Raw genomic sequence first — 27,135 nt, forward strand, 5'->3', positions numbered from 1 at the left:
TATAGAGCTTGTTTCTGTTTGTCTTGGGTTCTTCTCATGTGTGTGTATATTACTGCTGGCTAATGGCTCAATAAAAGGATACAAGGATATGTGAGGTAAAAGTAAATTATTTTATAATTGGTTTTTATCAAAGTCTGAAAGAAACATATTTTATTCTATATCTGACATCTCTTTCAGCTGTTATTTTCCATGGAATTTCTGTGTCCTTGAAGTCCAGTCCAGCGTTATCAGTCTTACTGTACCTAATTCAACATATCACGCTTACTACAGTACATTCAGCCATTTTAATTCAAAGCACATAAAGAATGTTACAGGAAATGATGAATGGGAGAAAAAATGATGTGGGCTAAAAGGACATTGAGGAAGCTCTGGATCGGCTTACAATCACGTTATGTATGAAAGGAGCTCATTAGCAAATAGGTTATTCATCCTGGGGAAATATGCTGACTGTGACCCTGCTGCACGTTCAATGTTAACAGAAGCTTATATGGGCAACAGTGTAGTATATTCACAGCATGCTACACTAGGAATGGGCTAGAGATAACATATTTTCCTCAATGTCAGTATTATTGACAATACCTATCTTTCAAAATAATTTCCATTAATAAGACATGCTGTAGTGAATGTCATTAACTAAGTATTTACATCAAATATTTGCATTCCTGCATATGAGTGCGTAGCCATTATCACGGTATTGCCATTGTTTGGGTCAGTATAATAATGTCAGTTTAACGTCAAGGCTGTCAGAAAAATTAGAATACAAAAGTAATTATGGTCAGGGAGGACAATCCACATGAACATGTCTGCCAGTCATTGCAACCTGTTAACAGCCTCCACATTTCTACCACTCCCTCATTAAGCCAAGATGCAAAAAATAAAACAAAATGTACTGCTAGCTAGCCCTCATGGTTAACAACAATCAGACCAAATTACTCTCTGCTGTGTGCTGATGCCACTAGCATTTTGTTACCTAGTAGCTTGGAATTAGAGCAGCAAGTCTAATATTCCTCCGGTCTTCACTCCTTCTTTTCAACTGAATAGTAATTGAAGGGTGGTGAATTCTGCTACTTTCTGATCATAACAGTTCCTGCTCTGGTTCATAGCTCTGGGTCACCGTGTGATTGCATGCCTATGACGCGATTACCACATGGTTCTGCTTCAGCCTCAGTTCGTCTCGCCACAGGTAGGATTTGATATGCGTGGGAGGTGGGGTCTTTTTGTTTTTGAATGAGAACCTGCCAAGTTGCCTTGGATGCCATGTTGTTCTGTGAACCTAATGTTTGACTAACTCACATCAATTCATTATCACTTACATTACATGATGATTCATCTCCATCTTGACATCAAATATTTATTTGCCTGTCTTCGCAAACAAATATGCAGCTAAAGACCCTCTAGCAGTAGGACTGCAGTTAAACCTCCCCACGTCTACCTTTGACTCATTCCTCTCTGCCTCCTTCTTTCCACTCCTCTCCTCTTTTGACCTCACCCTCTCACCTTCCCCCTCTACTCACAAGGCAGGCAATACGCTCGACCTCATCTTTACTAGATGCTGTTCTTCCACTAACCTCACTGCAACTCCCCTCCAAGTCTCCGACCACTACCTTGTATCCTTTTCCCTCTTGCTCTCATCCAACACTTCCCACACTGCCCCTACTCGGATGGTATCGCGCCGTCCCAATCTTCGCTCTCTCTCCCCCGCTACTCTCTCCTCTTCCATCCTATCATCTCTTCCCTCTGCTCAAACCTTCTCCAACCTATCTCCTGATTCTGCCTCCTCAACCCTCCTCTCCTCTCTTTCTGCATCCCTTGATTCTCTATGTCCCCTATCCTCCAGGCCGGCTCGGTCCTCCCCTCCTGCTCCGTGGCTCGACGACTCATTGCGAGCTCACAGAACAGGGCTCCGGGCAGCCGAGCGGAAATGGAGGAAAACTCGCCTCCCTGCGGACCTGGCATCCTTTCACTCCCTCCTCTCTACATTTTCCTCTTCTGTCTCTGCTGCTAAAGCCACTTTCTACCACTCTAAAGTCCAAGCATCTGCCTCTAACCCTAGGAAGCTCTTTGCCACCTTCTCCTCCCTCCTGAATCCTCCTCCCCCTCCCCCTCCTCCCTCTCTGCAGATGACTTCGTCAACCATTTTGAAAAGAAGGTCGACGACATCCGATCCTCGTTTGCTAAGTCAAACGACACCGCTGGTTCTGCTCACACTGCCCTACCCTGTGCTCTGACCTCTTTCTCCCTCTCTCTCCAGATGAAATCTCGCGTCTTGTGACGGCCGGCCGCCCAACAACCTGCCCGCTTGACCCTATTCCCTCCTCTCTTCTCCAGACCATTTCCGGAGACATTCTCCCTTACCTCACCTCGCTCATCAACTCATCCCTGACCGCTGGCTACGTCCCTTCTGTCTTCAAGAGAGCGAGAGTTGCACCCCTTCTGAAAAAACCTACACTCGATCCCTCCGATGTCAACAACTACAGACCAGTATCCCTTCTTTCTTTTCTCTCCAAAACTCTTGAACGTGCCGTCCTTGGCCAGCTCTCCCGCTATCTCTCTCAGAATGACCTTCTTGATCCAAATCAGTCAGGTTTCAAGACTAGTCATTCAACTGAGACTGCTCTTCTCTGTATCACAGAGGCCCTCCGCACTGCTAAAGCTAACTCTCTCTCCTCTGCTCTCATCCTTCTAGACCTATCGGCTGCCTTCGATACTGTGAACCATCAGATCCTCCTCTCCACCCTCTCCGAGTTGGGCATCTCCGGCGCGGCCCACGCTTGGATTGCGTCCTACCTGACAGGTCGCTCCTACCAGGTGGCGTGGCGAGAATCTGTCTCCTCACCACGCGCTCTCACCACTGGCGTCCCCCAGGGCTCTGTTCTAGGCCCTCTCCTATTCTCGCTATACACCAAGTCACTTGGCTCTGTCATAACCTCACATGGTCTCTCCTATCATTGCTATGCAGACGACACACAATTCATCTTCTCCTTTCCCCCTTCTGATGACCAGGTGGCGAATCGCATCTCTGCATGTCTGGCAGACATATCAGTGTGGATGACGGATCACCACCTCAAGCTGAACCTCGGCAAGACGGAGCTGCTCTTCCTCCCGGGAAGGACTGCCCGTTCCATGATCTCGCCATCACGGTTGACAACTCCATTGTGTCCTCCTCCCAGAGCGCTAAGAACCTTGGCGTGATCCTGGACAACACCCTGTCGTTCTCAACTAACATCAAGGCGGTGGCCCGTTCTTGTAGGTTCATGCTCTACAACATCCGCAGAGTACGACCCTGCCTCACACAGGAAGCAGCGCAGGTCCTAATCCAGGCACTTGTCATCTCCCGTCTGGATTACTGCAACTCGCTGTTGGCTGGGCTCCCTGCCTGTGCCATTAAACCCCTACAACTCATCCAGAACGCCGCAGCCCGTCTGGTGTTCAACCTTCCCAAGTTCTCTCCGTCACCCCGCTCCTCCGCTCTCTCCACTGGCTTCCAGTTGAAGCTCGCATCCGCTACAAGACCATGGTGCTTGCCTACGGAGCTGTGAGGGGAACGGCACCTCAGTACCTCCAGGCTCTGATCAGGCCCTACACCCAAACAAGGGCACTGCGTTCATCCACCTCTGGCCTGCTCGCCTCCCTACCACTGAGGAAGTACAGTTCCCGCGCAGCCCAGTCAAAACTGTTCGCTGCTCTGGCCCCCCAATGGTGGAACAAACTCCCTCACGACGCCAGGACAGCGGAGTCAATCACCACCTTCCGGAGACACCTGAAACCCCACCTCTTTCAGGAATACCTAGGATAGGATAAAGTAATCCTTCTCACCCCCCTTGAAAGATTTAGATGCACTATTGTAAAGTGGCTGTTCCACTGGATGTCTTAAGGTGAACGCACCAATTTGTAAGTCGCTCTGGATAAGAGCGTCTGCTAAATGACTTAAATGTAAATGTAAATGTAAAGACCCTCTAGCAGTAGGAAGGCAGCTAAAGACCCTCTAGCAGTAGGACTGCAATTAAAGACCCTCTAGCAGTAGGACTGCAGCTAAAGACCCTCTAGCAGTAGGACTGCAGCTAAAGACCCTCTAGCAGTAGGACTGCAATTAAAGACCCTCTAGCAGTAGGACTGCAGCTAAAGACCCTCTAGCAGTAGGACTGCAGTTAAAGACCCTCTAGCAATAGGACTGCAGCTAAAGACCCTCTAGCAGTAGGACTGCAGCTAAAGACCCTCTAGCAGTAGGACTGCAGTTAAAGACCCTCTAGCAATAGGACTGCAGCTAAAGACCCTCTAGCAGTAGGACTGCAGCTAAAGACCCTCTAGCAGTAGGACTGCAGCTAAAGACCCTCTAGCAGTAGGACTGCAGCTAAAGACCCTCTAGCAGGAGGACTGCAGTTAAAGACCCTCTAGCAGGAGGACTGCAGTTAAATACCCTCTAGCAGGAGGACTGCAGCTAAAGACCCTCTAGCAGTAGGACTGCAGCTAAAGACCCTCTAGCAATAGGACTGCAGCTAAAGACCCTCTAGCAGTAGGACTGCAGCTAAAGACCCTCTATCAGGAGGACTGCAGCTAAATACCCTCTAGCAGGAGGACTGCAGTTAAATACCCTCTAGCAGTAGGACTGCAGCTAAAGACCCTCTATCAGGAGGACTGCAGCTAAAGACCCTCTAGCAGTAGGACTGCAGTTAAAGACCCTCTAGCAGTAGGACTGCAGCTAAAGGCCCTCTAGCAGTAGGACTGCAGCTAAAGACCCTCTAGCAGTAGGACTGCAGTTAAAGACCCTCTAGCAGTAGGACTGCAGCTAAAGACCCTCTAGCAGTAGGACTGCAGCTAAAGACCCTCTAGCAGGAGGACTGCAGTTAAAGACCCTCTAGCAGTAGGACTGCAGCTAAAGACCCTCTAGCAGTAGGACTGCAGCTAAAGACCCTCTAGCAGTAGGACTGCAGCTAAAGACCCTCTAGCAGGAGGACTGCAGCTAAAGACCCTCTAGCAGTAGGACTGCAGCTAAAGACCCTCTAGCAGTAGGACTGCAGTTAAAGACCCTCTAGCAGGAGGACTGCAGCTAAAGACCCTCTAGCAGTAGGACTGCAGCTAAAGACCCTCTAGCAGTAGGACTGCAGCTAAAGACCCTCTAGCAGGAGGACTGCAGCTAAAGACCCTCTAGCAGTAGGACTGCAGCTAAAGACTCTCTAGCAGTAGGACTGCAGCTAAAGACCCTCTAGCAGGAGGACTGCAGCTAAAGACCCTCTAGCAGGAGGACTGCAGCTAAAGACCCTCTAGCAGGAGGACTGCAGCTAAAGACCCTCTAGCAGTAGGACTGCAGCTAAAGACCCTCTAGCAGTAGGACTGCAGCTAAAGACCCTCTAGCAGGAGGACTGCAGCTAAAGACCCTCTAGCAGGAGGACTGCAGCTAAAGACCCTCTAGCAGGAGGACTGCAGCTAAAGACCCTCTAGCAGTAGGACTGCAGCTAAAGACCCTCTAGCAGGAGGACTGCAGCTAAAGACCCTCTAGCAGTAGGACTGCAGCTAAAGACCCTCTAGCAGTAGGACTGCAGCTAAAGACCCTCTAGCAGTAGGACTGCAGCTAAAGACCCTCTAGCAGGAGGACTGCAGCTAAAGACCCTCTAGCAGTAGGACTGCAGCTAAAGACCCTCTAGCAGTAGGACTGCAATTAAAGACCCTCTAGCAGTAGGACTGGGAGAAGAACACTGTTCTCCTCACTATCAAAGTCACAGATGTTCTCGCCATGGGGATTTTAGTACACAAAGACACCTGTTAGGACGACAGAGCCAAAATAGCCAGTGGTCACAACAACGCCGCAACTGGGCCAAAACACTTTACAAACTGGGCAATTCGGGGCGAGAGAAGCAGGAAATAACTGTTTAATTGAGCCCAGTTGGCTTACTGTTCCTGTTGGAATGTATTTTTCTGCCCTTGCAAAGCACACTGAATACTGCAGATAATATTTATTTCTCCATTATCTTTATTGGGTAAAACCAATGATGTATAAAGTATAAACCCTGTATTGCTGATACTATGTTTTGGCCATGGAGATGCTTTGAAGCCACCGGTCGGCCATATCGGCACTTATCAGAAAAGCAGTCCTCCATAGAAATGAATGGAATTTGACAGTATTTCATTCAAATGTTTCATGGACAAAATTACATGTATTTAAGTATTTTTGTTGTTGTGGTGGGGACAGTACCATTAGTATTTTCTAAAAAAGTATACTTTAAGGAAAATGTTTTTTTTTAAATTGTATGTTTAGCTCACAAAATATAATTTAGAAGTATGCATTAACATTTATGTAACAGAATAAATGTGGCATAAACAAATGTAGGCATGGTCGGAGAGTGCCACAATGGTCGGAGAGTGCCAAAATGGTGGCATGGTGGCTTCTAGTCATCTAGTGTATATATAGTGTATATATAAATCATTGGGCAAAACGACAAGCCAGATGGAGAAAAACAATGTTGTTTTTGCCTCCCAGGTGTGTGAGAGATGAGAAATATGAGAGAATATGACGACGTATGATTGTCTGCATGTCTGCATGCATGCGCTTGCATCAACGCAGTATGTTTTAGATATTACACAAAATCATAATTTACTCTAAACTCATGTCCTACATATGGTTGCCTATTGTTTTGTGTGTTTGTGTACAGCTTCCACCATGCCCTGTATACATATTACTCACAAACATGACACCCCTCGACACAATAGAGTGCTTGATGAAGGATAAGCGTGATAAATATGCATGAACCTAAAAAGAAACACAGCCGTTTCTATCACCGATCTATATTCTTAACCTCAGCAACACACACACACACGCACGCACGCATACACACACACACACAGACAGAGAGCTGTAAATCCATGCTATGCATGATACCGTCACTCACCTTGACACGGCTCTTAGCCCACTCTAATCACGTGTGACCTAAAGGACTTGGGTATTACATGGCTTTGCACTAAAACACTTCTTCTACGGGATAATTAGTGCAGGATCCCAGCTTATCCAGAGGCAGACACAATACCTGCCAAACGGGAGAGTGTCGTGCGTGTGTGTGTGTGTGTGTGTGTGTGTGTGTGCACTGAGCTTCAGAATGGGAGAAAGAAAGAGAGCGAGAGAGAAAGACAGACAGACAGACAGACAGACAGACAGACAGACAGACAGACAGACAGACAGACAGACAGACAGTGAGATTGAGTGAGTTTATAGCATACTAATGAGACTGAATCAGAGATAACGTATAACTCGTGTTTGGGGTCGAACTGCCAATTTCCCTCAAGGCTTATCAGAACTGCATGTTTGCTGGGACTCTTTACAGTAGTGTTGGCTGTGTTGAATTACAGTAAAGATGGAATCTGACAGAAACATATTGTGAGTGGGGAAATAGAAATGGGGAGTCTGTAAAATAGCGCTGTTGAAACGCTTCGAAGGTTGTGAACTTTCTTAAACACCTCGGTACCTCACCGCATGGCGCTGTCTTTGCTCCAAGGTGTGAAAGGAATGCTGATGTGAATCTAATTTCATGCCTCTTAGCTATCCTTTTGTTCTCTGTTTCATTTCAAATTAGTGAGGTTTTAGGTAGTTCAATGTTTGAATCTTAGGGCGGCAGGTTGCCTGGTGGTTAGAGCTGACAAGGTGATAAATCTGTCGATGTGCCCTTGAGCAAGGAACTTAACCCTAATTTGCTCCAGGAGTGCCGTACTACGATGGCTGACCCTGTAAAAAAAAAAACATTTCATTGCATCTTTCTGGTGTATGTGACAATAATACAAACAACATCTTAGTTGTTTTTGGGTAATTGAAATAGAAAGTTATGAGGCAGGCCAGGGTACAAAGATCTGGAGGTAGGTAGAGAATGATGCATGAGAAAATGGAGAATGGAAGTCTTTGTGAAATACACAAGCATAGATAAAAGGTTTAGGTGTGTCGGTGGGATCCGTGATCATAGGGAGAATGTGTTGTGGTGGCTGCGCTCCAAGGTGTGATGGGAATTCTGTAGGGAATCAAATTTTAAGGTTCTTAAACATCTTTTTGTCAAGGGCTTATTTAGACAATGCCTCCTTTTTCCATTTTTCAGAACACATTTTTCGATCGTAATTTTTCATAAATAAACCAAAATGTATCTAAGCCAAGACACTGAACAAATTAAATTATGAATCACATTTGAGATTCTTGACTCAGTGCTTGTCTAAAAGCCAATGTATATTCTTACCAAGTTTAATTAATTAAGCTCTGTTAGATAAAACATGTATAAAGTGTAACCATTTAATTTTGCAATTGCGTTACATGCAAAAATGAAGAGTCAAGGGGAAATTTTGTTTAAAAAAAATACACTTTGTCCCTCTGAATCATACTTTTACTCTGGTATACAGCACACATCGAGGCAGTATAAAATTAAAGGAGGAGGACGTGAAGCTAAAATAGAGCTAGGCTACAGATAGAGGTCACCTTCAAACGGAGTGCACATCAGAAAAGCGAAAAAGCAACTGGAGCCTAAAAACAGAATGATGCACAGTCTTTCATCCTGGCCGTGCTGTAGCGACCGGGGCCTGGCAGCCCGGTGGAAGAAGTTTGCTGGCCGTTTGGTAACTTTGATGCCAGAGATGGAGGTGATGATCTAACTGAGTGAGTCAGCCACTGAGAGACCATTGATTCCACTGTGCCTTTGATTCTGGTGGAAAGCCCATACTTTATTCAACATGAGACATTTTCTAGCTAACTGTCCATACTTATGGTGTGGTGAAGCTGATGGTGTACTAATACAGTGTATGCTCTATCCGAAATGTATGTGTTTATTCGTGGTTACTTTGTTGTCTGGACTAAATCTAACTTCCAAAGGATTAGGATTATTATCGTCTATGACAACAATAAACTAGGAAAATACTGGATGCTGGAAACATATTGGATCTTATGCTTATCTAATGGGCTTTATTTTAAAAAAATTACAGAATATGTTCAGTATTGAAGCCGAATAGCAGGCTATATGTAATTGCAAACGGGACAAAGAAAAATCTGTGAATCTATATGTAATTGTAAAAGTAATCATCTGAAATGGTGTTATGTAAGATTATTGCTTTTGGCAAAGCGCTATTCCACTTTCATTTCTCATTTACTCCTAATCCTGTAAAGTTGGATTGGCCTTTTTTCCCTGGTGCCATTGGCTTTTCAGAGAAATGAAAGCTACTCTAACAACCAAAAAAGACTCAAACAGAATAAAATACCAGGTTTTTTTCATAGGCTGAAAATGAATGTCCTTAGAGGAGAGTAGCATACTTCAAAAAAATACTATAGGAAACAAAATAGTAAGTATATACAATGCCTTCAGAAAGTATTCATACCCCTTTTCTTTTTCCAAATGTTGTTGTATTACAGCATAAATTAAACATTTAATAAATTGAGATTGTGTCACTGGAATTTTGTTTGTAGAAAATGTAAAGCTAAAATGTCTTGAGTCAAGAAGTATTCAACCCATTTGTTATTGTCACGCTGGCATAAATTATTCGGGAGACAGGCGCAGGAATGCGTAACAGTTTTTTTTATTAAGCCCAAATTACGGCATGCGGTGTAAAGGCACGGGAACGAAGACCAAACAAACACGTAACAAAACATAGGGTAGAAACCCAACACAAAAGAGCGAGGAGTACCTCGAATAAATAACACACGCGCACAATAATTAACACACCAGACGAGACCCGTAATCATCTGCGCAATCCACAATGGCACGAAAGCCAAAACACACAGCACTTACACGCACCAATGGACAATGTAACAATATTCGACAGCCCAATGGAAACCAAAGGGGCACACTTATACAAGTACCATTCAGTGGGAATAGGGGACAGGTGTGCATAATGAGAGTTCCAGAGGGATCCGTGACAGTAACCCCCCCCCCCCCCTGACGTACTGCACGCAACGACATCGGCCTCGAGGACGATCACAGGAACGCAGTGCGGGTCGATCAGAACCCGATGCCGCTGCCGAAGTTGCGTCGTCATCGGACGGGCAGTCGCCGCTGGCTGCCGAAGTTGCCTCTGGGTGCCGAAGTTGCCGCTGGCTGCCGAAGTTGCGGCGGCGTCGGACAGACCGGTTGTGGCAGCGTCGGACGGGCCAGTTGCAGTTACCAAAGTTGCGGCACCGCCAGACGGACCAGTCGCAGCGTCGTCTAACGGGCCATTCCCGCTGTCTCCCTTAATGGTTGATTATTCTGTCATGTTGGTATGAAGAGATTCGGGAGACAGACACAGGAATGTGTAATATTTTTTTTTATTAAGCCCAAATTACGGCGTGCCGTGTAAAGGCACAGTGACGAAGACCAAACAAACACTTTACAAAAACACAGGGTTGAAACCCAAATAAAAGAGCGAGGAATACCTTGAATAAATAACACACTCGCACAATGATTAACACATGGGACGAGACCCATAATCATCTGCGCAATTCACAATGGCACGAAAGCCAAAACACACAGCACAGGTACTCACATGCACCAACGGACATGATAACAATAATTGACAGACAAAAGAAACCAAAGGGCACACTTATACAAGTACTAATCAGTGGGAATAGGGGACAGGTGTGCATGATGAAATTTCCAGAGGGATCCGTGACAGTATCCCCCACCAGGTACAACCCCAAATCTGTAAACATGGGCACCATCAATGATATTGTCCTGACCAACTTGCCCTCTAAATACACATCTGCTGTTTTCAACCAGGATCTCAGCGATCACTGCTTCATTTCCAGCATCCGTTATGGGTCGACCACCGCTCATCACTGTCAAAAGCTCCCTAAAACACTTCAGCGAGCAGGCCTTTCTAATCGACCTGGCCCGGGTATCCTGGAGGGATATTGACCTCATCCCGTCAGTAGAGGATGCCTGGTTGTTCTTCAAAAGTGCCTTCCTCACCATCTTAAATAAGCATGTCCTTTTCAAAAAATGTAGAAGTAAGAACATATATAACCCTGGGTTCACTCCAGACTTGACTGCCCTTGACCAGCACAAAAACGTCTTTTGGCGCACTGCACTCGCTTCGATTAGTCCCTGCGATATGCAACTTTTCAAGGAAGTCGGGAACCAATATAAAACAGAAATTCGCACCCTTCAGCACTAATTCCAAAACGTTCTGGGACACTGTAAAGTCCATTGAGAATAAGAGCACCTCCTCTCAGCTGCCCACTGCACTGAGGCTGAGGCACTGAAACATTGTCACCACCGATAAATCTACAATAATCGAGAATTTCAATAAGCATTTCCCTACGGCTGGCCACGCTTTCCACCTGGCTACCCCAACCTCGGCCAACAGCTCTGCACCCCCTGCAGCAACTGGCCCAAGCCCCCCCCCCCCCCCCCCCGCTTCTCCAACACTCAAATCCAGACAGCTGACTTCCTGAAAGAGCTGCAAAATCTGGATCTCTACAAATCAGCTGGGCAAGACAATCTGGATGCTCTCTTCCTAAAATGATCCGCCGCCATTGTCGCAACCCTATTACAAACCTGTTCAACCTCTCTTTCGTATCGTCCCAGATCCCTAAAGATTGGAAAGCGGCCGTAGTCATACCCCTCTTCAAAGGGGTATGACTGCGGCCGCTTGCCAAGAGTTGCTTACCAAGATTACATTGAATGTTCTTGAGTGGCCTAGCTACAGTTTTGACTTAAATCAGCTTGAAAATGTATGGCAAGACTTGAAAATGGTTGTCTAGCAATGATCAGTAATCAACTTCACACAGCTTGAACAATTAAAAAAATAATAACGTGAAAATATTGTAAAATCCAGGTGTGCAAAGCTCTTAGAGACTTACCCAGAAAGACTCACAGCTGTAATTGCCGCCAAAGGTGCATCTACAAACTATTGACTCAGCTGTATGAATACTTGTGTATTTCATTTTCAATACACTCGCAAAAAAAATCAAATAAGTTTTCACTTTGTCAATATGGGGTATTGTGTTTAGATGGGTGACAGAAAAAAAATCTATTAAATCCATTTTGAATTCAAGCTGCAACACATCAAAATGCGGAATAAGTCAAGTTGTATGAATATTTTCTGAAGGCACTGTGATTACAGAGGAACGTTGCCATTAACATTTGAAAAACTGACCATATAAAAGAAAGAGTGGCACGCTCTGCTGTTTAGAAGAAGCAGCTTGTGATGACGGCATGTGGCGAGGTGCCACTGACACAGCAGTCTGTGAGGACATTCGACTCCCAGGCAGAGGGGCACAGGAAACACTGCAGGCCGGGCATCAGCAGGGGGACGGAGGGACGGCTGCAGACTGGCAGAGGTGTCCGCTTCCCCTGCCAAAGCCGGATGGATGTGTTATAGCAGGGGCTGTCTCTTTCTCTGTCTCCAGCTCTGGTCTTTTATTGCCAGTTTATCATGTCCGACAGGCCTTATATATTTCAGGTATAGAAGGGCTACTAGGAGACTAGGGGGCATTTTACCCCCAGCATTCCAGTTTGGCTTTATCAACATGCCAGAGCATCAGGTCTAGGGCAAAGGAGGTGAGGAGAGCAGACAGAAATGAAGTTGACTTCGTTAAAACTCAATCACCTGACACAGTCATGCGTATCACATTTTTCCAAGCTGCAGACAACTCTCAATTCAATCTGCCTGCCAAGGACTGTTTTTGGGTGAAATAAATATACAAAGCATTATAGGAATAAGAAAGCAATAATCCTAATCAAATGGCATCGATGGAGGACAAGTCAGTGTGTTTAATAGTACTGTACATTTCTAGTGCAGGCTTCAATCTGTGCCATGGTCAATCAAATTCTTGGATGATTTTGCGCCGAAGCCACATATTGCCATTCATTTATAAACCTCCCAAGTAATGAAATGAGGACGTGTTAATCCTCGGTTTTACTGTTAATTGCGTTTTCATAATTTTTTATCCTTTTACCTTTTAGGTTCTAAACCCCACCCCCAAAAGCACCAACCCCTCTCCGTACTCTGCTCTCTGTCTCCCACTCAGGTTTGTCTTTTGTTATCTCAAAAGCAGTATTTTGTCATATCCCAAATCAAATTGTCATTGCAGCAGTGATAGTACTTTAGAGGAAATCCAAAACATAGTACAAGCACCATTTAAACTATTAAATTATTCAACATCTTGTTTGAGGACGGACACTCTACAGAGTGACAGAATTCAGCCCGGCACATCGCCTTCCCCCATCTACTCCACACCATGTCCTTATCCCTTGGCTTCTACGACCAAAATGTGTTTGTCTTAAGAGGGCTTCCATTAGGAAGTCACCACATTGGGTGACAGGGTCCATCAGAACAGACCAAAGAGGAAGCTGAGTAACTCAATTGAATGACTTGTATAAATCAGTGTCATGTTAATATGCATTTACTTACCACAGACTGCACAGCTCTATAAAATGTATATAGAACGTTTATACGTCTTTGGGGAATTGGTTCATAGAATACACTCCGATAGAGTAGATGCACCACTCTGCCTGTTTCTGAAATAATCCAGAGTAAGAAGTGAAAAAGATGAGTTACTTACTGTGAATCTGAAAGTTGGCCATAAAAACAGAAGCGTGGAACCGATCGGGTCTTGGAGGGAGACGATTACAGCGGCAACAAAAGCCCAACAGAAATCTATCAAAGGACTGACTGTCAGTATTGGACTCATCCAGCGAGGGAGGAGAAGAAAGATTGGTTCGCCTTTTATTTCTCTGTTGATGTCAAGATAATAACATGGACTCCTGGTTTCAATTGACACCAAACAAAAACAAGATAGGAGGAGACAGGAAGAGGATCTATACTGCTCCATCCCTGGGGCTGTCACTGAACCTCTGGAAGCATTCAGAGCAAGGACTGAGAAGAGCCTCTCTTTGTGAAATACAGATGGGCACAATGGTACCTGATTAGTACACAGGCAACCTATCATTAGTTCTAGCCTATACAGTACTTCTCAGTCTATAGCCTATCATTAGTGTGAGTTTATACTGTATGTCTAATGTGATTGAGTGTCCGTTACATATTTTCTGACAGACATATAACCCTATGATTGGATGTGGAACTAAGTTTTAGTTCTGACTGGTGATGAAAGGGGGAAAAAGTATTCTCTACTCCTACAAAGTCTACTCCTACACCATATCTCAATATGTTACGACTGAATTCTGGCCGCAGTCACACAAAGCAGTATTTCAAACTAATTTTATGCTAATCTAAATGCAGAAATAGCTAGCAATTTTATCCCATTTGCACATTGACTCATTTGTTTTTCTCCAGTCAGATTACCCAACAGCAAATAGACATCTTGTCAGCAGCAAACACATGAGCAATGCAACACAAATGTAAAACAGTTGAAAGCAGGGACACTGGAACAAAGGAACTCAATCTGTACATTGACATAGCACACTCAGTACTCATTGGACAAGTGCAATTGAAACAACTCAGAGATGAGCACAATGTTTTAGATGACATTCAGATATGGTTTGCTTGGCGTCTCTGTACACATAGAGAAAATGTAAGCTTTCCCTACTGTTAAGCTATAGTTATATTAAGCTATTATAGACATCTGACAAATAGCTGATTTCAAGATAAATGTCAGATCAATGCAGATAATTTTTTTGATAGATGGACAGAGAAAGGAATGAACAACAGTTTGAGGTACAATACAAGATTAGAAAACTAAGACTGCTACCAACATGTGATGAGATGGTACAATGGTGCCAACAACAAACACTGCAACATAGCCTAAAGAACCAGCTGATTCCAGATTTGAACGCCAACCACAACTGGCCAGTGACACCACATGTAACACACTCCATTACCAACACAAGCTGACCACTATTCCTTCATGATGACTTGGCTGAAGCCATCGCTAATGTCATCGGCTAAGTGATGGCTTCAGCCAAGGCATCAAGAAGGAATTGTGGTCTGCAACCCGTGATGATTGTAGCTCTACTCAACATGCATCCAAACGTCACAGCCTGGCTAAATTGTCACATTAACTACAAGCTTGAGCCTTGACACTAATTATAGGTACTAGGGGTGCGCGGGTCAGCTGTTTCTTCACCCGTACCCGCCCGCAATTGCTAATAACCCAGCCGCAACCACCTGACTATATGTGATGAAATGAAAATCTGAGGCCCGCACCCAGCCCTAGCCAGCAAATATAGAAAATGTGCGAAAGGCTACAGTCAAAGACGGCAGAACGATTTTTGGACAGCTTGGGGCAGGATTTTTATATGGTGATTTAGATATGTTTCAGCAGAAAATGGCCGACATTTTGGTAGGCTATTTGTTGGTCAACTTAATTAGATACATGCAGTTTCTCTTTTGTCATTATATGTTGCCCTAAAAAACGAAAGAAACCCTTGCTCAACAGAATAATGTAATAGATCAATGGAATGAATGGTTCAATCTAGTTGACATCGGTAACGTTTTCTCTGTCATCTATCGCAGAGCAAAGACATTTAGAAACTGGGGAGAAAAAATAATACTGCAAAAAAGAAAACAGGAAAGATTTTATGTGCAAAAATGTCAAAATTGACATCAGTTTTGACCGGTTGTAAGGGGGGAAAAAAGCTGTCACATTTAGCCTGCTGCACAGACCCAATGGACGCGCTAGTCTAGAGCACCTGGTAAAATGGTGTTAAACTCTCTCCATGGTTAAAGTAGGAATAAATATATGTCACTGATGTAACAATGTGTGAGTGTGATACATTTACTATCATAATATATTCAAATACTGAATTACTTTGACATATTTAATTATGTTATATTACGCTAATTTACCTATGGTGGACAGAAAGTGTTACTACACTACACAGACTCCTGTTTTCACCCCACAAGAGTTACATGAAATACACATCATTTTTTTACCTCAGATTAGTGATGTTATTATTAAAGATAATTGTCATCACAATCTCACAACATTGATTGCTTAAAACACATCCAGTGTTTTTTATCATACGCGGCAGTCCGTAGTGGGACTTTAAACGCAGCTGTCATTTTTAGACCACGGTGGCAAGAGAAAAATCGGATGGTCCTCCCATAAACGTCTCTGGCCTCACATGAATTGATGGATTTGAGGGTTAAGATAGCGTTCAAATGAAAGCCAACACCTGTCGCTATTTAGAAACCAATGTGAGGTGGTGATTCATGGGAAAATATCCAGTCAAAAAAGCGTTTCCATTCCCGTGTTGGCGTTGTACAAAAAATTATTTTCTCACAGAGGTAAATTATTGTCCCAGTTACATTGATTTCAATACAATATCGATGTGAGTGATTAATTTGCACGCGCTACTGATTACAGTAGAACAAGCTTACCAATTCCAGTCTGGTGCATGTGCAGTTTATAAGGTACTAATTTATCAAAATTACAAGTTATCTGAACACAAGTGCGACATGTGTATAGGGCGTAACTTTTATGTAATGGTCTATCATGACTTATTTCAGCATATTTATTATGAATTATAAAACCGGTGTTTTGACACTCGGCCATGAATCACAAAGACAACAAGAAGAATCAACAGTATCATTTTCAGTGTAAACTACCATTCAAAACGTTTGGGGTCACTTAGAAAGTCCTTGTTTTTGAAAGAAAATAACACTTTTTGTCCATTAAAATAAAATCAAATTGATCAGAAATACAGTCTAGATAATGTATATGTTGAACGTGTCTATTGTAGCTGGCAACGGCTGATTTTTTTATGGAATATCTACATAGGCGTACAGAGGCCCATTATCAGCAACCATCACTCCTGTGTTCGAATGGCACGTTGTGTTAGCTAATCCAAGTTTATCATTTTAAAAGGCTAATTGATCAATAGAAAACCCTTTTGCAATTATGATAGCACAGCTGAAAACTGTTGCTCTGATTAAAGAAGCAATAAAACTGTCCTTCTTTAGACTAGTTGAGTATCTGGAGCATCATAATTTGTGAGAGCTGACAAACATCTGTTGTTCTGCCCCTAGCAGAAGGCCGTCGTGTAATAATTTGTTCTTAAGCGAGCACTTTGTTCGGATTACAGGCTCAAAATGGCCTACTGTATTTGACATGTTTTCTTATCTTCAAAGACAATGAGTAACACCAAGCTACAGGTGGAGAACATTCTGATCACAAACCCAAAATGGAACAAATCCAGGGACTCATGGCAGATCCGATCTTAGCTCCACGATGTGCCCTTTCCCCAACAACCCTCTCAACTCCCCTCACTGCTCCCACATCAGTACACAGCTCAAACCTTGATGTGTGATTGAGATGTACAGCACTCTGGGCCATAGGGTATATACCTCTCCTCTGGGGCCAACTTGTTTTTGCTATTTATTTTTTCCCTCCTCTTACCCTCCACTGTTGCTTTCAATCTCCTATCTGCCAAACAGCTGTAACGCTGTCTGGAGAGAGAGAGAGAGAGAGAGAGAGAGAGAGATAAAGAGAGAGAGAAAGAATTATCTTCAAAGAGAGAGAGAAAACCCAAAATGGAACAAAAGATGGAGATCCGAGAGAGAGAGAGATGAGGATGAGATGATCTGGGGGAAAGTGGAAAGGCCTGGAGAGAGAGAGAGAGAGAGAGATAAAGAGAGAGAGAAAGAATGAAAGAGAGAGAGAAAAGAAAGAGAGCGAGAGAGAGAGAGAGAGATGAGGATGGGAAAGTGGAAAGGCCTGGTGAGGACAAGCCAATAGTGTGATAAGATGGCATACAGAAACATGATGAGTGCTGGAAAGGAAACAGTGTAGTTGTCTACTGCTCAGTCGTCTGGGATGGGCGATGGACAGAGAAGATAAAGGAGAATTTGATTTGAGCTTTTGCTCTTCCACTAGGTGCCTCAATGTTTTATAAGGTTAGCTGGTAATGACGTGTTTAAGAAATCAGACAAGTACAGTACTGAACACATTTATTTCCTTTGAATCCAAGTATCTCTAAAATTGAGTAGAAATCATCATCTGGATTTGCAAGTAAGAAGTACATAAGGTGAATTAAACATAACCTTTCATTCGGAGTAGGAAACTTAAAACTGCATACACAAACACACCCACACACAGATCTAACCAAAAACACTCAAGCATAACAATATGCACCATCTTGCAGAGGCCAACACAGAGCTGAGCAGTGGTCGCTGCATATGAAATACGTCTGGTGAGTCGACCTGCTTTCAAATCATGCTCGAATACATCATGTTCGGAGACAAAATAAAGGGAAGGATTCCACTTTGTCCTTTTTCCTCTCTGCCCTCTATGCTCATCCATTTTCAGTGACACTTGTGGTAATAAATCACGACTGGGCCCTGTGGCCAGGGGGGTGAGTATCTGACAGACCGGTCAGTTAAACACTCCCCCTCCAGTCTCTAGGGCTGCCTGCTACCGCCATATTCCACTGATAAATTCAAATACAGAGAAGGAAACTGAGGGGGCCGAGTGGAGTCTCACTAATATGTTGTGTGTGTGTGTGTGTGTGTGTGTGTGTGTGTGTCTCCATGTCTCTATCTGTGTCACTGTCTGGGTTTCATATTGTGTATTGTGTTCATCTGTGTGCAGTAAGGCCTAAGGCTTGGTATCATCCTGTGGCGTCAACAAATTGTTGTTATTTTAGAAAGTACAAACTGTAAGGAATACCACCACATGGGAAAAAAGACAGTGTTGACACAAAATATCACTGTACTGTATGGCTATCTTCATGTTGACTTGTCACACTGTCATACTGAGAAGGGCCCTTTAGTTCAACATGAAAACCTGGACATACTATTGTGAAAGTGGATATCAACTGTCAGTTTGGATACAGTTACTATACATTTCCTAAAAATAACCTTGGAGTCCCCTTTGGCTGTCCCAGCCAGGCAGCAAGGCAGCCCAGTGATCGAGCTTCTGTACTAACTTAAATCAAAGACCTGACGAAATCCATCTCCTCCCCCTATACAAAGAGCAGTCATGGCGAGAGCGCAGCAAATTTGCTGGTGGGCTGAATGGGAGGACACAGAGTCCCAACTCGAGTCGATGCATGTCCGTAATGGGAAAAGAAAGCGATTTACAAGCTTATGCTCCAGACCCTGCAGTCTGTTTAGTCTGCAGTCTCAATGCTGCTGAGAAACAGAAAGAGACAGAGAGAGGGCAAATGGTGACTAATGGTGACTAATGTTGACATGGTTGTTGAGAGAGAGAGAGAGGGAGAGAGAGAGAGAGATGTTCCACAACACGTCCGGGTTACTATACTATCCAATTTTTGTGCACGGTTCAAGTAAAAAATGGTATGAATCTTTGCGATTGTGTGAACCAGAACAGTTCTGTTTCAGGTAAATGAGCTCCCAGATGATTCCTAAACAGGGAATAATAATAATAATAATAATAACTTTATTTGTATAGTGCTTTTCAATACAAGTAACAAAGTGCTTCAAATCCTAAAATAAAAGTACTAACACAGAAACAAAGACAGGAAAAAATATAGCTAATTATCATACATTAAAATCATCTTTATGAAAGTGTGTCTTCAGTAGGGATTTAAAAAGAGGCACTGAATCTGCAAACCTGATCTCCTCTTGCAGACGATTCCAAATTCTAGGGGCCCGAATGGAAAATGCCTGATCTCCTTTTGTTTTTAACCTAGTCTTTGGAATGGTCAACAGTGGCCTGTCGGGATCTCATGCTGTGTCCTGGCTCGTAGGGAGGGAGGTAAAAGATCAGAGATATAGGGTGGGACTAAACCAAGACTAGACGTAAATGTGAATAATTAAACATTTAAATGTGTGTGTGTTTCAATCTGTGTGTGTTTAAATGTTTTATTAATCACATTTAAGTCTAGGCTTGGTTTAGCCCCAACCTATATCGCTGATCTTTTATCTCCCTATGAGCCAGGATGCAGCTTGAGATTCTCTGGCAGGGCACTGTTGTACATATCAACCAGTTTGTCACAGTTTGTTGCCCTACACACATGCAATAAATTACTACTACCTCTGAATGTGAATATAAAACAACCTTGCTGTTTGCTTTCACATTGCAATAACACAGCCTACAGTCGACAGTCATAGACGGACCAGGTGAATCCGGGTGAAAGCTATGACCCTTTATTGATGTCGCTTGTTAAATCCACTTCAATCAGTGTAGATGAATGGAAGGAGACAGGTTAAAGAAGGATTTTTAAGCATTGAGACAATTGAGAATGTGTGTCCTTCAGAGGGTGAAAGGGCAAGACAAAATATTTAAGTGCCTTTGAACAGGGTATTATAGTAGGTGCCAGGTGCACTGGTTTGAGTATGTCAAGAACTGCAACCCTGCTGGGTTTTTCACGCTCAACAGATTCCCATGTGTATCAGGAACGGTCAACAACCCAAAGGACATCCAGCCAAATTGACACAACTGTGGGAAGGATTGGAGTCAACATGGGCCAGCAACCCTGTGGAATGCTTTCGACACATTGTAGAGTCCAAGCCCCCAAAAATTGAGGCCGTTCTGAGGGCAAAAGGGGGTGCAACTCAGTATTAGAAAGGTGTTCCTAATATTTTGTACACTCAGTGAATATTATTTCATTGGGTGGGAGGTGTTAATGTTTGGCTTATAGGATTCACTATGTGTATGTGACCTGAAGATTGACAACTATGGCTGCTATCTTAAAAAGGCTACGTTTACACAGGCAGCCGAATGCTGATCATTTTTCCACTATTTGGTATTTTGACCAATCACATCAGACCAATTCACAGCAGATATTTTTCAGAGCTGATCTGATTAATCAAAAGACTAATTAGTGAAAAAAAGGATCTGAATTGGGCTGCCTGTGTAAACGCAGCCAAAGAGAGTGACAGAAATGGAACACTACTCATTCAATGCAAGGCAGAGTCAACCTCATATGTGGGCCATCGCCCATACTCTTACAAACTGCAATGACAAAATGATGACATTGTAGCAATCTTACATTATTATGCATTTCTTAATCACACCTCCTTCAACACTGCATTTGTCCTAGTCTTTGCTATGAATAATGTGTTGATAAAAGACAAAATACAAATTTCATGAGGATTTGCATGGCTAAATTGCAATCCATGCATTCCCTTACTGCCGGACACTTAAGGCTATGCATATGGCACAGTCATAATTTGTCATAGGACACAAGAGAGACCTAATTAGTGTGTGTGTGTGTGTGTGTGTATGTGTGTGTGTGTGTGTGTGTGTGTGTGTGTGTGTGTGTGTGTGTGTGTGTGTGTGTGTGTGTGTGTGTGTGTGTGTGTGTGTGTGAGAGAGAGAGAGAGAGAGAGAGAGAGAGAGAGAGAGAGAGAGAGAGTACAGCAAACGAGTACAGTGTTGACTTGGTTGTTGCGTTTTCATTACGCGAGTGGTGTCCAGGTACAGTATAAGTTCGCAACACTGTTTAACTTGCTCTTCCCCTTGATTAGCCCACACGCCTCTGCTTGGGTTTGCATGTTAAAATGCCATTATTTTCAACCTTAGATTACGCTTCATAGTGTAGAATAAATATTTAAAGAGAATGTACGGAAACAAATAATGTAATTCGGTAATATAACCTACCACCGGCCAGGCACATGCCAGCCAATTCAAAGCTGGTAACGGATATCATTGCGTAATGGGGGACAGTGATCATACGGTAACATTACAATGTTCTTACCCAGTGTGAAGTATGGGAGAGCGGTGTTGTCGAGATCATCCATAACGGAAATTCTTCCAGGTAGGTCTGTTCTAACGAATAAAAGGAGCCGGGACTCCCCTCCTCCTCCCGCCACGCTCCCCGAGCCAACGCCGGTGAAACTGAACTCATTCTCTCGGAGTACGGGAAGGGTAGAAACGGTAACGGTTTTAACTTCACAATGGCTCTCGTCGTTTTCCTTCTCCCGCTTCTCTTCAAGCATCGCTCCCCCTCTGTTTGCCCGGACTGTAGCGGTCCCTGTCAGCAAGAGCCCCAGGAGGAGGACGACGTGGTGCGATAGTCTCCTTGCCATCCCGATCCCTTTGCGCGGTACTCTAGCTTTGAGTGTGGCTCATAAACTGCTTGTTCGTTTATACTACAGCCACTGCACGCGCACGGTAGTCATGTCTGTCCAGGAGGCGGCAGTACATGTGTAGTCAGATCTGTAATAATATGAATTTTAACCACATTCAAATGGTCATAAATCCATATATGCAAGGCTCACTACATGCAATCATACGTCATTTAAAAGCCAATTTTATAGAAAATGTTACAAACTGGACTATAACAGTACTGTCAAAAGTTTTAGAACAACTACTCATTCAAGGGTTTTTCTTTATTTTTCCTATTTTTTTACATTGTAGAACAATAGTGAAGTCATCAAAACTATAAAATAACACATATGGAATCATGTAGTAACCAAAAAAAAAGTGTTAAACAAATCAAAATAAATGTTATATTTGAGATTCTTCAAATAGCCACATATTGCTTTGATGACAGCTTTGCACACTCTTGGCATTCTCTCATCCAGCTTCACCTGGAGTGCTTTTCCAACAGTCTTGAGGGAGTTTATGCTGAGCTCATCACTCTGCGGTCTGACTCATCCCAAACCATCTCAAAATGGTTGAGGTCAGAGGATTGTGGAGGCCAGGTCATCTGATGCAGCACTACATCACTCTCCTTCTTGGTAAAAATAGCAATTGCACAGCCTGGAGGTGTGTTTGGCCATTGTCCGTTTGAAAAACAAATGATAGTCGCACTAAGCTCAACCCAGATGGGATGGTGTATTGCTGCACTGGTCTAATGTCCATTGCTCGTTTTTCTTGGCCCAAGCAAGTCTCTTCTTTTTATTGGTGTCCTTTAGTTGTGGGTTCTTTGCAGCAATTCAACCATGAAGACCTGATTCACACAGTCTCTTCTAAACAGTTGATGTTGAGATAAGTCTGTTTCTTGAACTCTGTGAAGCATTTATTTGGGGTGACATTTCTGAGGCTGGTAACTCTAATGAATGTATCCTCTGCAGCAGAGGTAACTCTGGCTTTTCCATTCCTGTGGCGGTCCTCATGAGACCCAGTTTCATCTTTGCGCTTGATGGTTTTTGTGACAGCACTTCAAGAAACTTTCAAAGTTCTTGGAATTTTCATATTGACTGACCTTCATGTCTTAAAGTAATGATGGACTGTCATTTCTCCTTGCTTATTTAAGCTGTTCTTGCCATAATATGGACTTGGTCTTTTACAAATAGGGCTAGCTTCTGTATACCCCCCCCCCCCCCCTCGCGTAATGAAAACGCAACAACCAAGTCAACACTGTACTCGTTTGCCGTACTCTCTCTCTCTCTCGCTCTCACACACACACACACACACACACACACACACACACACACACACACACACACACACACACACACACACACCTTGTCACATCACAACTGATTGGCTCTTGCCATAATATGGACTTGGTCTTTTACAAATAGGGCTAGCTTCTGTATACCCCCCCTTGCGTAATGAAAACGCAACAACCAAGTCAACACTGTACTCGTTTGCCGTACTCTCTCTCTCTCTCTCGCTCTCACACACACACACACACACACACACACACACACACACACACACACACACACACACCTTGTCACATCACAACTGATTGGCTCAAATGCATTAAGAAGGAAAGAAATTCCACAAATTAACTTTTAACAAGGCACACCTATTAATTGAAATGACTTCCAGGTGACTACCTCAAAAAGCTGGTTGAGAGAATGCCAAGAGTGTGCAAAGCTGTCATCAAGGCAAAGGGTGGCTATTTGAAAAACCTCACTTTTTTTTGGTTACTACATTATTCCATATGTGTTATTTCAAAGTTTTGATGTCTTCACTATTAACCTACAATGTAGAAAATAGTAAAAATAAAGAAAAACACTTGAATGAGTAGGTGTTCTAAAGCTTTTGACCGGTAGTGTATATAGTAACGTTCTTTGAAGAGATTGTGATTTGGTCTAAATAGGCATTCGGCGATTGTAGTCAAAATTCAGTGAATTGTCTTTAACTGCCATTTCCCATTTCACTCTTCCCACATGCAACAACTTTTTCTCAACTTCAAATATTGTGTGGCTATCCTAATTCTTCAGACTTGTATAAACGGAATTGTTGATACATTGTCAAATATTAATTCTAGATAACATTTGCTTTGGAAATATGCGCTAAAAATTTAGTTTACTTGTAGGTCTTTTGTATTTTATGGATAGAACAATGATAAAGTATATATCCAGTATTTGCTCAAGTTTTGTTCCTGGAGTGTCTTAACACAATGAAACCAAAATATTAAGGCTGACTTCATCCAGTGTCCAGAAAAATGGATTTGTGGTATATGCAAATATGTGCATATTTCAAGTTTCAAGGTTTATTTGTCATGTGCACAGAATACAACAGGTGTAAAACCTTACCTTGAGAGCTCTTTTCCAACAATACAGTGATAATAATAGCCTACACATAAAAGAAAATAGAATAAAAAAACACACAAGAATTATGATCAGAGTTTAAGAAACATGAGAATGCAATTATATACAGGTCAGTGCCCGTACCTTATTCAATGTGCAGAAGTAAGTCGTAAATCTAATCAGCAGCATAGGTTGTGTCTGAGTGGGTGGAGCCCTGTGGATGGGCATAGAGTCAGTGTAGATAGTGTGTTGGAGAAAGAGAGCAGTAGTTGTTAGCCATTTAAGTCTTATGGCCACAGGATAGAAGCTGTTTAGGAGTTTGTTTGAGGCTTGATGCACCGGTACCACCTGCCGGAGGGGAGTTTAGAGAACAGTCCATGTCTCAGGTGGCTGGAGTCTTTGTCAATTTTTAGGTTATTTCTCAGACACTGCCTGACGTGTACGTTCTGGATGACTGGGCCGTCCACACCACCTTAGGGCCTTCTGGTTGCGGTAAGTGATATCTCATGCAATGAGAAATCGCCTCATTTGCATATTTTAATACAATATTTCAGAAGATTTCTAATACAAAAAAGTTTTATATTTGTGTCTATATTCAGCTGGTAAATTGTGATATGATTAAGGGGGGAAAAAGTTACCCTTTCAGCGTGTGGTGCCTCGCCTTAAATAAGATTATTATTAATATTTTATTTTTTATTGAATGACAGATCTGTAAAACATTATCTTAAATATAAACCATCAATTTAATAAATACTATTGGTGTTAAATATGAGTTTTTTTTAAAAATTGTATACATTTTTATTTGTTGTCTATATTTTGGTGTCAAACTGGTGGCAGTTGAGAAAAAAGTCAGTAGTTGTAAGAGTTGCAGAGTTTACTGAAAATAATGCCATTGTTGATTTGTTGCTTTCTTCATTAATTAGGCTATTTTCTCTTTAACCATATGGTCTATCTACTAGAACCTCATGGGCAATATGGACATATATAACACATGAATAGTATATATGAATACATTTTTTTTAAGTTATTCAATTATACAGTATATTAACAAAGTTACAATAGATAGATTTTCTGTACCAAAATTACTGAAGATTCCGGTAAATTTAGTAAATTGCCGATAGCTTTGCAACCCTAACAGAGAGTTATCAGATATGTCAGTCTTCATGTTTTCTCCCACAGTAGCCGGCCCTGTGTGACCCTGAATCAGATCAACCTCTATTTACCCATTTCACTTCATCATAACCCATCTGATTCTAGTCCAGCAGTGGTCTGCTAGGGTTATTTTTAACGTCTCCATATGGGTATCCCGTTTTTCTGGGCTTACTTTGCGTCAACATTCTGGGAAGATTTCCTTGGTCATTTGGAGAAACTATAATGGCATGTCCATGTGTCTTTTTGATAACCTATGTCCAAAGGTTTAGCCTTATATTTCATCCATATTGAATTGATTTTGGATTATATTCACTATTCTTCACTATTACAGTCCTATTTTAATGGCTTCCTTTATTCATCCCAATATTGCTTAAAATACGTTGGTGTATTCAAGTGTCACAGTATCTCTCCATTGCATCGTTGACTACAAAGAATAGCCTAAAGGGCCAATCTGACATGTTTTCATCTTCTCGTGGTCAAAGTGCTGACACAATGCAGAAATGACTCTACAGCGACGCCACACAGTGTGCCAACAGAGCGCATATATTTTGCAGACATGACTTTAGCAGCTGGATTGTACCGAACACTGTAGGCCTTTTGTGGGTAAGTGGTCAAAGCCATTGAGGGGAGATATCTAAGTGTGTGTGTGTGTTAAACACAGTCCCTTGTTGGTTATATGAGATTTATTTCCAGCAAAATTGCCTCGACCTCTATGCCAAGGAGTCTTCTGATTCCCCAAAATTGAATTTGACAGACAACAAGGTAACGGCCGCTGGACTAGACGGAGACGCTAAACAGGTTTCCACAGCGTAATGAGTCCAGGCCTCCTCTCTTCCCTCTCTACCCTTTCTCTTTCAACAGGATAGCTATGGCTGTGTGCTGATTTACTACAAATAAATGAACAATTTGTCTCCCCTTTTCAGGATTCCGGGAGTTGTGCAGTCAACAACCACCATGTAATGGCCGAGAGTGCCCCATGTCACCAACATCATATAGCACAAACATAGGTTCTGAAATTGTATTTCCTGACACAAAGTGTTTCATGGAATAAATACCATGTATTTAAATATGCATGATGAAAATATAATTTTTTATTAAATCCATTAACAATTAAATACTATTTCCGACAGCTGTGTCGGCAAGAGGCAGAGCATGATTCCAAAGTGCGGGGACTTCCTAATATAATTTTCCAGCAGGCAGTGGACAATTGATATGCAAAGCTCTGTGGGATTCACGCTGTGTTCATAACCAAGAGGGAAGGTGGTAATTACCAGTTGTGATGTTGGAAATACCAGTTGGATGCATTCACGTGCTTTGAACTAGTTTAGAAAAGCCGATTGGCTAATGGATAAGAAGCTGTGTCAGCCATAAACTAAAATGTACAGCTATCATGCTTCATTGTGTCCCGCCACCCACCACCCGCCAACCCCTCTTTTACGCTACTGCTAATCTCTGTTCATCATATATGCATAGTCACTTTAACCATATCTACATGTACATACTACCTCAATCAGCCCGACTAACCAGTGTCAGTATGTAGCCTCGCTACTGTTATTTTTCACCGTCTTTTTACTTCTTTACTTACCTATTGTTCACCTAATACCTTTTTTGCACTATTGGTTAGAGCCTGTAAGTAATTTGTATTCGGCGCACGTGACAAATAAACTTTGATTTGATTTGATAAACAAATTA

The 27,135-nt window shown here is 42.8% G+C and overlaps 1 protein-coding gene across 1 annotated transcript in view; it reads right to left on the minus strand.

The window, feature by feature from the left end:
* Positions 1–21,906, minus strand: part of LOC115101181 (astrotactin-2-like) — a 527,175-nt gene extending 505,269 nt beyond the window's left edge. The window contains exon 1 of the mRNA XM_029620468.2: positions 21,558–21,906. Within this exon, the coding sequence (XP_029476328.1) occupies positions 21,558–21,888 (331 nt within the window). The 5' untranslated portion in view covers positions 21,889–21,906. The remainder of the gene's footprint in view (positions 1–21,557) is intronic.
* Positions 21,907–27,135: the final 5,229 nt, after the last annotated feature.

The sequence above is a fragment of the Oncorhynchus nerka genome, linkage group LG19 (genome assembly GCF_034236695.1).
Source record: "Oncorhynchus nerka isolate Pitt River linkage group LG19, Oner_Uvic_2.0, whole genome shotgun sequence".
Taxonomy (NCBI): domain Eukaryota; kingdom Metazoa; phylum Chordata; class Actinopteri; order Salmoniformes; family Salmonidae; genus Oncorhynchus; species Oncorhynchus nerka.